The 13,765-nt window shown below is 41.1% G+C and overlaps 1 protein-coding gene across 1 annotated transcript; it reads left to right on the forward strand.

The window, feature by feature from the left end:
• The first annotated feature begins 4,308 nt into the window (after window positions 1-4,308).
• LOC140997579 (long-chain fatty acid transport protein 1-like) lies at window positions 4,309-12,029 on the forward strand. Its single transcript, XM_073467529.1, has 14 exons — window positions 4,309-4,505; window positions 4,586-4,763; window positions 5,878-6,016; window positions 6,099-6,354; window positions 6,607-6,774; window positions 7,415-7,484; window positions 7,681-7,772; window positions 8,516-8,625; window positions 8,732-8,941; window positions 9,028-9,154; window positions 10,420-10,557; window positions 11,136-11,300; window positions 11,408-11,554; window positions 11,638-12,029. The coding sequence occupies exons 2-14, from the start codon at window positions 4,594-4,596 to the stop codon at window positions 11,793-11,795; spliced, it is 1,950 nt and encodes a 649-aa protein (XP_073323630.1). The 5' UTR covers window positions 4,309-4,505; window positions 4,586-4,593; the 3' UTR covers window positions 11,796-12,029.
• The last annotated feature ends 1,736 nt before the right edge of the window (window positions 12,030-13,765 follow it).

Consider the following 13,765-nt stretch of genomic DNA (forward strand, 5'->3'; position numbering starts at 1 on the left):
TAAAAAAACAAGTGTGTGGTTTATTAACAGTCGGATGGATGGATGGATGGATGGATGGATGGATGGATGGATGGATGGATGGATGGATGGATGGATGGATAGATGGATAGATGATGGATGGATGGATGGATGGATGGATGGATGGATGGATGGATGGATGGATGGATGGAGCTGGTTGTGTCTGGTAAGTCGCAATGAGTCTTCCTTCAGAATAAAAGCGTAAGACTTGCCACTAAGTTGTGAAATTGCTTAAAGTAGTTGCAAAAACTCACCCACTCAATCTTGCATCAAGCATATATATCAAGAAGTGACGGATGACCAAGAACTTTACCTTGCTGCCATAGCAATGAAAAGCCCCCCCAGATTTATGGATTTATTTAAATTGCTGGAGTGCCCCTGTAAGAAACATGGCAACCATCTGTTGGTTCCAAGCTTTCACCGATGTGAGACTCTGCTGCATAATACTGCATCATCATACAACTGATCAAAACTTTATTAATAATGTGTTGGCGTAAATAAATCACAAATTCATCCATATCAAGCGGAAGGAAACATTTTGAAATGTTACCGAGACCTAATTTGTATATTCGAATGTACAATTGTTCCAGACCTTCCATAGATAGATGTTTCATGACAATCGTGATGTCACAACAGAATAATTCTCTGCACACCAACATCAACTCTGAGCAAGGAAGACATCCAGTTCCAGATAGTAGTTTGTATCCAGTTAGTATCTATTCAACAAGGATTTTCACCTCTTTTAGCTCAGACATTTGTCACTTTCTCCACAGACACAATGTTAAGCTACCAGAGCTGCAGACTGCACGCTTGACGTTCATTTATTAAAGGACGGTTGTTATAAAGTGTTTTTCCGTATGGCTTTCTACAAGTTTCCAAACATGTTGAGAAGGAGCTCTCGCCTGCGGAGAGCAGGGTATTACGCAGAGGAGGGAAGGCAATGTATTACTTGTTATCAACTTGTGATGGTCGATGAAAGGTAGCAGAAAACATCCCAAAGACTGGACCTGACCCCCCGCCTAAAATCTTGACAGTCTTTTCTAACTTTCGTTTTATCTTTCAGGGTCTTTCAGAGGAGGACATGGTTATATAAACTCCATAATTTACTACGATTCAATGAGCAACCATGACTATTGCCAGTGACCACCATTTGGACGACTTTCAGAATGTGACTGACTATTGAGATGCCTGCTACTTAGACTTGGACCAGTCGTACACAGACTGCCAAGACTCAGACAGCACGTTAGCCTACTTCCAGCACCGTGACTCGGGCCACTTTCCTCTTGCTGCTCCTTCTGGGTATTGGTGAGTGACTTCAAACTTTATGCTTTAATCATTTCTGGTACCCAAGACAAACCTGAGCTGTCTGATTTTATTTTAGTCCCTTGTCAATGTTTTTGAGAGGTTCCCTGTTATTAGAAGTATTTCAAACTTTTGTGCATCACGTCCTTCAGGAATTGTGACACACATGCATATCTAGCTAAGAGTGGAGATGCGGTTACTCAGACAGCGTACGGATTCGCCTCAGAATCACAGGGTAAGTCATCTTATCATCCATCATCCTTCTGTGTCATGATGATTCATACTTGTGTGTGGAACATGTTTGGAGGCTGTCCTCCCTTGACCAAACCGTTCCCCCTTAGGTGTCCTGGTGGTCCAGTGGGCAACAATAAAGAGGGAGATCAGTGAGGCCGACTGTCCTGTTCAAGACTGTCCTGTTGTGTCCACAGGGGCGCGGGTCCCACTGAACTCCCTCTCTATTAGTGCCCAGCAGACCACCTGGGCACCTGAAGGGTGAGGGAGTGGACAAGGTGGGGCACTCGGTCATGGGCACGGGTCTCACTGATCTCCCTCTCTGTTGATATTCAGCAGGCTACCTGGGCACCTGAGGGGGTGCAGTGTGTGAACAGCCAAGAACAGGCACTTGGCTGTGGGCATGGCTCCTACTGATGTCCCCTCCATGGTGCAGTGGTTAGCACCGTTGCGTCACAGCAAGAAAGTTCTTGGTTCTTGGAATTTTCATTTTTTCCTCGTGCTTACGTGGGTTTCTGCCTGGTACTCTGGTTTCCCCCACCATCAAAACACTAGATGAATTCTCCAATCAGTGCCCCTGACCAAGGCACTGCCTAAGATCCTGAGCTGGTCCCTGGGTGCGTACGCTGCCCACTGCTCCCTCGAGATGGGTTAAATGCAGAGTACCAGTTTCACCATGTTGTACATTGTGTGATAAGTGACATAAAGAAAGATTCTTCTTCTCTCACTACTTTCTTGGAATATGGCCTGTAAATACATTCACTGTAGACTGAAGTAACAATGATACTGCGCGAACAACAACAGTCCCTTCCAGGAAGAAAACTGGCAGTTAATTTGCATTTTGGCAATATGAGAAATATGCAAACTTGTTTATCTCTGTTGTCATCTTCAGTCCGACCTAGCTGACATTTTTTTATTGTACTGTTCTTCTTTGCTAGCGTCTTATATATCTACCCAACAGCGTCACCTGTCATTTTCTCAGACATGTTAATTTTAAATTAACGTTACTGAAAATGTTGTTATTAATGACATATGAGAGCATCAAACATGCATTTTAGATGAATTTCATGCAAATAACATAATGAAAAGAACAGTTAAGTTGTAGGTATTAAATGTGCTCTAAAGTTTGCTCAGGGTTCATTTGTCCTACTTTTGAAACGACCGTTAAAGTGGACCAAATCAGCGTGATTCAGAAAACTCAGTTTTTTAGGTTTGAAACTTTAAATGTAGACACAAACACGGGCACTGTAGTATTTTCTTATTCCTGTCACTTCAAAAGCAGAGCTGAGAACTTTTTCTTCCACAATAAAGTTTGCCATCAAGGTGTACCATAAAAGTACAACATATGGGGCATTTTAATGTTCAAGAGTGGTGGTGGTGATTTTATATCACGTAGTGAGTTGATGTATCACGTTTGTTGTCAGTGTTCAGTTGTCCTACTATTGAAACAGACATTAAAGCGGACCAAGCTACACAGTCTAAGGTGTCCCAGTGCTCTTGCTTTACCCACAACTTAAAAATAGTTACATTCAGAGAGAACAAAATGAATGCTCAGATTAACCAATGTTGCACTGATGGCAGTGGTTTGTGGACTGCTATAGAGTTTTGCTGGGGCTTAATGAGCAAACTGTCTGCTACAACAGCATCTGTAACTGAACCATGCTTTGTTTTATGTTCTCTTGTATATATATTGTTTTCCTTGCTTTCTGTGCTTTGCTAGATGTACAGTATTGCTGTTCCGTTTCAATGCAACTTATGTGTCTACCATCACTGTTATTTCAACTACCCAGGGACTGCAGTTGAAAATTAGTCAGGCTGGCTAAACTGGCACATTTACAGAGATGTTATCACTAGGCGTTGTCCCTGTAACTTTAAACTGTATAAATAAAAATAAAAACAACCCTCTCTCATTGCTGTGGACTGCTCTTGCTACAAGCCAATGCTGAACTACCAACTTGGTTATTGTCCTGGTGGTTTTCTTGCAATGTGTCACATATTAACCTCTGAGGAAGTCTAACAAGTGTTGTAAGGTTGTAATTAGCAACAAATTCCCCTGTAATAAAGTGAAAGTATGGGAGAAAAAAAAAACGCATTGTCCTCTGAGCTCTGTGTTTTGTCTGACCATTATCAATAAGGCATTACTTTTGTCAAATTACAGCCTATGTTGTCTAACTAAGCCACTCTAGGATCATGGCATTCAGTGAGTCTAATGTATTAGTTGGTAGAAAGGGTAAAATAGCATCTAATTCATATAAATCATCATTGCATTTAATTTATTATGGTGTGATCTTTTAAAATAGTACATGATAGTGTATTTGGATCTCCTATTTGGTTTGTAATGTGAGTGTAGTTCAGTATAACGGTGTCTATGTGTGGTACATTTTAGGTCTAATAAGGCAACATGTGTGTTTTTTAATTACAGCATGATTTAGGTGTCTTACAGTTTATAATGAGGGTATAACTGTTTACTCTTATGTATAGTTTTTGTCTAATTTGACATATAATTTGGCTTGTTACATCTTATAAGTTAGGATGTAACTTTAAAAAAAAAAAAAAACTAATAGAGAACATTTTATTTCTAGTTTTTGCCTTCTTTGACAAAACGTAGGCCTCACTACGCCTTCTCAGTGTAACTCTGAAATAAAATTCAAATTCATAAATGTGTAAATGTGACGTGACATGTTGTCCTCGCGGGGTAATGACTCACACGGTGCTGCAGTGACGCAGAGTTTATGAGTTGTAACCTGCGCTGCTCTCAGTTGACTCTGCTGCTGCTCATCACCATCACGCATTTTTACCCCTGACGGCTCCTACGAGCTGCTGCTCACACTGTGGATCCTACAAACTTTACTGACACTTCTTCGGACCTGTGGAGGAAAGCTTCAGAGCCCGTTGCTGCTTTCTATTTGATCTTATTTTTTATTGGTTGGATCTGGATTGAAATTCCTGGACAGGTAAGGCTCCTCTTTCAAACCGTAATTCTGTGTTATTATGATTGTTTTTGTGCATGAAGTCACTGTTTGTGTCCCCACAGACAGCACCATGAATGTGATGACTGGTGTCATGGTGTGCCTCGGTGTGTTTGGGGCGGTAGGGCTGCTCTCCCTCCCCTGGCTCGGCAGCCTGTTGGCAGGGCTGGTGGTCTGCGTGGTCTGGGGGGGATCCTGGAAGTTCATACATGTCGCTTTACGCACCATCAAAAGAGACCTGATGTGAGTAGTTTGTGTGCACGTGCGTCATGTTTGACACGAACTCATCATCCATGCTGTCTTCTCCATTCCTGTTTTTTATTTTTTTTTATTTTACTTGATTCCACCCTTTTCTATGGAAGCCGAGATCGGCCTGCTTGCAATACATTTTTAAATACTGTTATCTCGAGATCACCTGTGTTCAATTTATCATTAGAAAACTTAATATAATGACTTATTATAATTATCAATTACAATGTCAAAGATACAGAAATATTTATATTTATTTTTTATAGAGATGGTTCAATTAACATATTTCCAATAGAGAGTATGAAACTGATATGTTACAGCTTTTGCTTATTTTTCAATCTTACATTCACAGTGTGGTTAAGTGTACAGCTTCCAGTGGTCAGTATCATTAAACCTCAACACACAACAGATATGGAAAAACAATACAGTTAAGGCCATCCACTTTGCTGTGAGACTTGCAAGCCTGTCCCACTGTGCTCCCACTTCATCTCCACATACAGTAGCCTACAGACACATGTTGACTAACCCTCAGCTTGGATTTTTACCAACAAATTTATGGTGTAGTTATTTCAGCAGGTTGTCATGAGTACTCAGATAAATGTTTCACGCCCACGCCCGCTGAAGACAGGGAAGATTTATTTCCAAGCAGCTGAAAGTTACTAAAGATTGATGATGCAAGCCGTCATGGAAATGGCTACGTTTTGCTGTGGGAAACATACTTCGGTAAAGGGGCGGTGGGGGTATTTAAGATTTTCTGTATCCCATTTTGAGTAACATATCTGAGTTTCCCTTGTCTTATGTCCATTGCCATTTTCAGTTTCATCTCTACAATTTAAGCTTTCAGTTTGAGCATTTCAATTTAAGCTTTTGCGTTCTAAATGTAACTTTTTTTTTAACATACTCACTTTACATTTTCAATGTATCATTTTACATTTTAAATTTGCTTTTTAAATTTTCTTTTTCTAAGTGTAATTAAATAATCGTATAAGAAGAAATGAACTATTGTTTTCTTGTGATAATGGGTTTATCATCTCATTATGTTTTCTCCAGATAACAAGATAATTCATTCTTGGCTCTCGTACTTTTTCTGCTCCTCTCTGTCTAAAAGGTGTCTGGTTGTTATCCTGCGAGTGAGGGTTTCCATGTACCGTAATCTGCGAAATAGAAGCACCATCCCTGCCCTGTTTGCCCAGATGGTGACAAAGCACCCAGACAAACCTGCTTTGATCTATGAGGCTACAGGAGAGGTGAGGACTCACTGGAGATTACAAATAAATCACTAGTAGTGTTGTCAAAACTCACCGCCTTTCCATTTTCATTTGATTCCAGGTTTGGAGTTTCGGGGAGCTGCAGGAGCGATGCCATGCTGTGGCTCACTGGGCGCTGGCACAGGGGTGGGCTGAGGGAGACGTGGTGGCCTTGTACATGGAGAGCGAGCCTTTAGTGGTGGCTCTGTGGCTGGGTCTGGCTACGATCGGCGTAGAGGCTGCGCTCATCAACTACAACCTCCGACAGCAATCCCTGCTGCACTGTGTCAGTGTGTCTGGTGCACGGGCAATGGTGTTCGGGACAGAGATGAGAGAAGGTAGGAGCACATTGCAGAATATAGAGATATTGTGGATAGATAATTAAAGGGTAACTCCAACAATTTTACACATTGAAGTACTTTATACTACTTTTTTCACATATGCAGCACAGTCCGCAAGACCTGCAAACACACTTTTATGTGTAAAATTGGTGGAGTTACCCTTTAAATCAGGCTGCAAGTTTAAAGCTCTGCTATTGCAAAAATGCGTTTGCTTCTTCTGCATTTCTAACACTTTTGAGTTTGTCCCAGCGTTGTCAGAGGTGAGCAGCTCTCTGCAGCCCGACATGGTTTTGTTCAGCAGTGGAGAGCGGGACGATGACGAGAAGCTCGACGGCCTCCGAGTTCAGAACCTGGACGTCCTGCTGGACCGTTCACCCAAACACCCACCAGACTACACAACCAGGAAGGAATTCAATGGTGAGGCCCTGTAGACTGTTTGTGGATGGGGGTTTTGGGTATGACTCTGTTGTCATATCATGCGCTTATGTTACATATCACAAAGTTTGGATTGCAACACCGTCTTTTCCTCAGCAAGTCTTTGCCTGCCAGAGCGAACAGCTCGCTGCCTTGATTCACTCTCTTTGGTCTACTTATAAAATTTTATCCACTTGATAGTGCATGCACATGACCACACACACCACTGTCGAACAAATCATCAACTCATTGTGAAAGATACAAAGATTTGTTTTTATTTGATATTATACATTTGAGTTTCACTGTAAACTTCTAAACTGAGTTATTAGCGGATATATTTGTGCGTTAACTGTTCTCTTACTGATTTGCTTCCCTGTATTATTTTATTTTTATCTTTGTTATCACATGGCATACCTAAGTTATTACCCTTCAAGTCTTTGCTTGCACAGCCTGTCAGACATCCAGAGGGTTTGGGGGCAGAGACAGAAACCTGTAAAGGAATGGTGGAGGTGTCGGGGTGCATATCACACGTGAAACATTGGCAGATAAACAAAAGACAAAGCCTGACGGTGAAAAAGAATACCGTACATTCCCTTCAAAAATTCTGCTCCTAATTCCCATCTTCTCCTGTCTCACCATGCAGACAGACTTTTCTACATCTACACTTCTGGAACAACAGGAATGCCAAAGGCAGCTGTAGTTGTGCACAGCCGGTGAGAACAATGTCTTGTTCAGTCAATAGAGGGAACATAATATCTTGACAGAAACTATTTTTGCAACCCTGTATCTAATTTTTCATTGTCAGATGATCGCTGTGAGTGCTACAAATGTTGTAAATTAATTAACGATTTTATCAACCTATGGAGGATTTTGTGCTGAGATCTGGTGTTGATGGGTCTTTCTTGTCAGGTATTATCGCATCGCCTCTTTTGGTTTCCACTCCTTTGGGCTGTGTAATGATGACATCCTCTACAACTGCCTTCCCCTGTATCACTCAGCAGGTAGGCCTCACTCCATTTGCACGTCTTTTCCCCCCCTTTCTTTAACAAGACATATAGTTGTATATTCAGTGACAGATTTACGTCACTACATCAGAGGTCGACCAGTTAATCAGTTTGACCAATCAACTGGCATGATAGAAAGTTGTACAACCTATCAGTATTGGTACTGATACAGTTATCAGCTGCTATTGATGCCGACTGTTACCAATAGTGGCTAACGCAACCCCCTTCATTGTTTCAAGGGAGCAAATGTTAAGAAAGCGGAGGAGGAGCCTTTCTGGAGAGGATGCAGACAATAATAATAGGTCAACAAATAAAATACCTCTCATCTAAATGTTTGATGTTTAGTTTGATGTCCTGTTCCAGACTGATATATGTAATAAGCTATATATATTTTTTAACTTTGACTTAAATGTATACTTCCAATTTATCAATTTTTGGCTGTTTGCTGCTCCAAACTATTGTTTTTATATTGGCCTTTAAAACAACACCATCGGTTGACTGCCACACTACACATATCATGTCAACACTGTCTTAAAAACACATTTCTTTGTATACCAAATTGTTCATATAATGATCATAATAACATTACAGCAACAGTTTTAAACAGAACATGTAATGCTGTTGCTGTTATTACTGAAAATATCATCACACTCATCCCATTAACACATCCTCATTGCTGTAGTGATGTAGTTGTATAGTAGTTGTCTGCATGTACATACTGAAGATATGAATGTTTGCAGGTACCGTCATGGGTGTAGGCCAGTGTTTGCTCTTTGGTTTGACCGTTGTCATCAGGAGGAAGTTCTCAGCTACTCGATTTTGGGATGACTGTGTCAAACACAAGTGCACCGTGAGTACACACTGCCACCAAACAGTGACGAGTGTCCGGCTGCAGACAGTTGTCCCACTGCTTCTTTTCAACCAATACTGAAAAACACTTCTGTCTGTGTGTCCAGGTGATTCTATACATAGGTGAGGTCTGTCGTTACCTGTTGGCCCAGCCGGTCCGCTCGTCTGAAGCACATCACCAGGTGCGTGTTGCTTTGGGTAACGGCCTCCGTTCCTCAGTGTGGGAAGAGTTTGTCCGGAGATTCAGAATACGACGAGTCGGGGAATTTTATGGCGCCACCGAGTGCAACTGCAGCCTGATCAACATAGATGGAAAGGTGCGTGTTGCTTTTAATGACTTCAAGGTAGAGTGAAGCATTTTCCAAAGTGTATCCTGCCTCATGTACTTGTCTTTCATGTCCAGGTGGGGGCGTGTGGCTTCAACAGTCGCATCCTGCCCAGCTTTTACCCCATCAGACTGGTCAGGATGCAGGAGGAGAACGGAGAGCTGCTCAGGGATTCAAAGGGACTTTGTATACCCTGTCAGCCTGGTGAGAACACACACTCACACACAAAGTCACTACAGGATATTCACTAACAAAGATGGTGGTCTTTCTTATTGAATATTCAGTTGTAAGCATAAAAGTAGTTTTATTTGGAGTGGCTCAAGGATTGGGGATAGGCAGGATGAAGGTCATGTTCAGTTGGATGATTGGTGGTCGAGCAGAGGGATGAACAGAGTTGCGGTGTCGCTGGAGCATCTAGCAACAAGGAGGTCGAGACTACGGGTGAGGATAAATCTTCTGAAGGGAATGAGAAGAAGTGTTAGTCCCTGATCCGAATTGGAGGCTCAGTTTGTTCTAGGTATGGGCAAAAATGAAACCCATTCTGATTCTGATTATCAAAAAAATGCTGAATATCGGATTTGATAATCGGTCGACCTCTGGGATACATACATGTAAATATGTAAAGCCATTTTATTAACAAGGTACAAGGTATTATATTCATCATTATACAACACAGGGTTGCATGATAAATGAAAGTTTGTAAAATCCTTCATGCACTGTTAGTCAACTTTGTGTGTGAGCACCAAGCATCGATGTTATAAACACAGAGTCCCACAGTGTTGTGTTATAAGCACAAAATGCTCTGATTTCACGTTGTTTTGCCAGTCTGAGTCCCATTTCTTTCCATTTCCTTTTCCTGTGACTGGACATTAACCAGGAGCAGCCTTAAACTAAGCTGGATTAGCATGGCTCTTATTCAAACTCTCTTCTACCCTGGGGCGGTCCAGCTGGTCAGATTGGATGGTGGAAAGACACTGTGGGCCGTGATGATCTCAATGTCCGCTGCTTTTAATCCAAAATACCTGCTTTCTTCTCCAATGACGATGACAGTATTTCTGCTATAGGCAGTATGTGTTTCATTTCACATTTAATATCAGGTGCTCTAAGACTTTAACTAAAATATTATTTGTATGGGGGACTTTCATCTTTACCAAAGTAAAATTTTAATACTTTACTTTTACTCAAGTATGACTTTTGGGTACTGGGGAAAGGACCTGGGATGAATGGGGTTCAAATCAGCTGTGAGGCTGAAGTGTTCACTGCTGAGTCACCAGAGGGGAGAGAGTGGATTAACAGGGGTTTGTGGGGGAGAGTTGTGAGAACAAGTTGAGAGAAAGGGGTGAGACTCACCTTTATAGGTCTGTGAAGGAGAGTGGTGTGGTCTTTTCCCTTAACTTCAGGTATAATCAAATGTTGTAAATGAATCGAAATAATTTATATTCTCTTCTCTCATCTCTCTCTCTCTGCAGGTGAGCCAGGTATGTTAGTGGGTCGCATAAATCACACCGATCCTCTCAGGAGATTCGACGGCTACGTCGATCAGGATTCCACCAACAAGAAAATAGTTCACAATGTCTTTAAGATGGGAGACTCTGCTTATGTCTCAGGTATGTTTCACTCAGTCACAGTCACAATAATGAGGTTTGACTGTCTGGGTTCATACATGTTTCCTCCCGCAGTCTGAAGACAAACAGTATAAGACAGCTGGACTGGGGACTTTAAATTGCAATTAAATGATTCACTGTCTGTGGTGACGTGCTGGGAACCTGTTCATAGTGTTTCACACCTTACATTCAGTGCATTCTGGGATAGGTTCCAGCTCCCTATGAGTGATAAAAAAAAACCCCAAAAAAACCCATTAATGATGATTAATAGAGATGAGTTTATTTTTCCCTTGAAGTGAACTGCCTAACTCACAGAGACACTTCAGAAACACAGAAGACAGTAGTACCCACAGACATACTGAGGACATTGCACAGGAGATGTTATGTTTCCTAAGTCCACAATTGCGACATTTACACAAAGATTCTTTAACTGTTATGAATCACCATCATATCATATCAAAGTCAAAAATGTACTGGTGACTCATCATTACTACTTCTAATCTATGATCCCCTCCAGGGATGATGATGATGATGATTTTTATTATTATTTCCCTCTCTGTCTGTCCCTGTCTGTCTCTCAGGTGACGTGTTGGTGATGGATGAATATGGCTACATTTATTTCAGGGACCGCAGCGGCGACACGTTTCGATGGCGAGGGGAGAACGTTTCCACCACAGAGGTGGAGGGAGTCCTCAGCGGCCTGCTGGGACACACCGATGTAGCTGTCTATGGAGTATCAGTACCAGGTAGAAATCAGACGAGACGGGATGGGAAAAAAAAGATTAAGGGCTTAATGAGGGTGTTACATCATAGTATAGTCTGTTCATTACCTCACCTGTCTGTGTGTGTGCAGGTGTGGAGGGAAAGGCCGGTATGGCAGCAGTCGCTCATGCAGGAGGCCAGTTTGACCTCGATGCGGTCTTGACTGCTGTACAGAAAGCCCTGCCTTCCTACGCGCAGCCCGTCTTCCTCCGGCTCATGCCATCTGTCGACACTACAGGTGAGACACTGATGCAAGGACGTGCAAACCCATACACATGAAAAAAGTCACACATGAACTTCATTTTCCACTTTTGTCCTCAGGCACCTTCAAAATCCAGAAGACACGACTGCAGAGGGAAGGATACAAGCCACAAGACTCGAGTGAAAAGATTTATTTTCTGAACAGTCGAGCCGGGCGTTACGAGGCTGTTACTGATGAACTATCTAGTGCCATCATGGAGGGGAGAGCATGTCTATGAGACAGGAGGAGGCTGAGAAGATACAGACTGTTGTAGAGGGTAGTGTGTGTGTTTCGAAGGGGAAAGAAAGATAAAAGAAAACAGACTTCGTAACAACTACATCTCTCTGAATACTGATGTGGACATTTTTTATATTGCTGTTTTTTGCAATAATAAACTTTTTGTATTTTTTTAAATCAAATGTACCTTACATTTTTTCAGTGTTATTCCATATCCAACAAAAATCTTTTAAAGGAGACTGTCCACCTTGTGAAAAGCTCTGTTTTAGCTTCTGTCTCTTTAAGGCCCCACTTCCTGAATACGCAGTCTACTCTGATTGGTTAGCTCACACATGCCTGAGCCAGCATCACTAATAACAACAGAGCAGCTGTGCTAAATAAATTCTTACATGCCAAACTAGCCAGGAGGGATAAATTATGCGAATGTCTGACATGGTGACATAGTGTGATGTCACGAAGTCACAGAATTAAAGGCCGGACTACTGACGAGTGTTTTCTGTGGGAGAGAGGAGCTTCTGTTGGTGTGGATGCACAAGAGCCTTTAAAACACACTGAAAAAAAAAAAGGAAATCAAAAAAGCATAATATGTCTACTTTAATCAAAGAAAGGCCCATGGCAGTTGCTGACATTTAAACAGTAGACCACAATAATAATCTTCACTTTAAAAAAACAAAAACAGGACAAATGGAGCTGAAACTATGCCAAACACGAGCTCTTAGCCTCTGTTGTTGGGCTATAGTACAATTTCAGAGGATGTATCTGTACCTTTTAAATATCTTTTTAAAAACACACAGCAAATATATATTTTCATCTTACTCCTTAGAAACAAAATGCAGTAAATTCAAATCTAAAATATATCAACAAAACAAAGAGTACATCTATTTTGGCAACTGTACTTAGACAGCAATGTTTTGAGCTAAATGCTAACCTCAGTATGCTAACATGCTCACAATGACAATTTTAGCATGTTGATGTTTACAATATTAACTATGTTCACCTATTTGGTTTAGTGTGTGAGAATGCTGACATTTGCTAATTGGCATTAAACATGAAGCGTTGGACAAATTTAAAGCAACATTATATAGAAATTGACATGTTGTGCGATTTGGCGCCCCCCACAGTTTCTGAGTGTAACGCCACTGTCGTAAATGCAAATCCCAGGTCTGTAACAGTTTGTGAGATGTAATGTAAGTGCTAACTACAAACAAAACTGATTACATCGTAACAATGTTATGTGTTGAAAACTTGTATGTTGAAGTAAACATGTATGTAACGCTGTGACCCTAACCTCTCACTGAAGTTAGATAGTGCAGAAACAAGTGATAGAGACACCATTCACCCTGTTACAAGACACTGTACCTTCGAAATGACTTTATAGCTGTTATTTTAAGGTCAAAAAGTTACATAATGCTGCTTTAAATATCGACCTGATGATGCTAAATGTAAAGTCAAGGGATCACCAAAATAATTACAGTTCTTCCTGAAAACATGAATATCTCAAATAACATGGCAAATTATCCAATAGGCTAGTTGAGACATTTCATTCTAAACCCAACACACCTCAGGACTAGAGGAAAAGTCATCAGGATTCATCCTCTGGGGACCATGAACGTCTGTGAAAATCTTCATGACAATTTATCCAATAGTTGTTGAGATATTTCAGTGGCTAGCCTGCCACTAGCATGACTTAAAACTAAAAACAGGTTGTATAAATGTAAAAGATGGCCTTTTAAGTTATTATGACTTTAAGGTTCGTGTTATTTAGGCCTATCACAAGTATAACAAACCAGATGATTAAAATCATTCATTTGGATTGTTTGTGATTGATTGCCAGATTGATTATTGCTGTTGTTTAGAGTAATGACGCACAATATATATTGGCCATATAAATTATCAAGCAATGGATATTAAATCATCCATCTTTGCTCACTACACTTTAGCCTTTCTTACCCTCAGGTGCGAATAAACTAC

The sequence above is a fragment of the Pagrus major genome, chromosome 1 (genome assembly GCF_040436345.1).
Source record: "Pagrus major chromosome 1, Pma_NU_1.0".
Lineage (NCBI taxonomy): Eukaryota > Metazoa > Chordata > Actinopteri > Spariformes > Sparidae > Pagrus > Pagrus major.

Excerpts from the sequence above, each read along its gene's own strand:
- LOC140997579 (XM_073467529.1), top strand. The coding sequence starts at position 4,594 with ATGAATGTGATGACTGGTGTCATGGTGTGCCTCGGTGTGTTTGGGGCG. Across the intron at positions 6,355-6,606 it reads CGGGACAGAGATGAGAGAAG|CGTTGTCAGAGGTGAGCAGC; the intron begins GTAGGAGCACAT and ends AGTTTGTCCCAG. Across the intron at positions 7,485-7,680 it reads GCTGTAGTTGTGCACAGCCG|GTATTATCGCATCGCCTCTT; the intron begins GTGAGAACAATG and ends CTTTCTTGTCAG.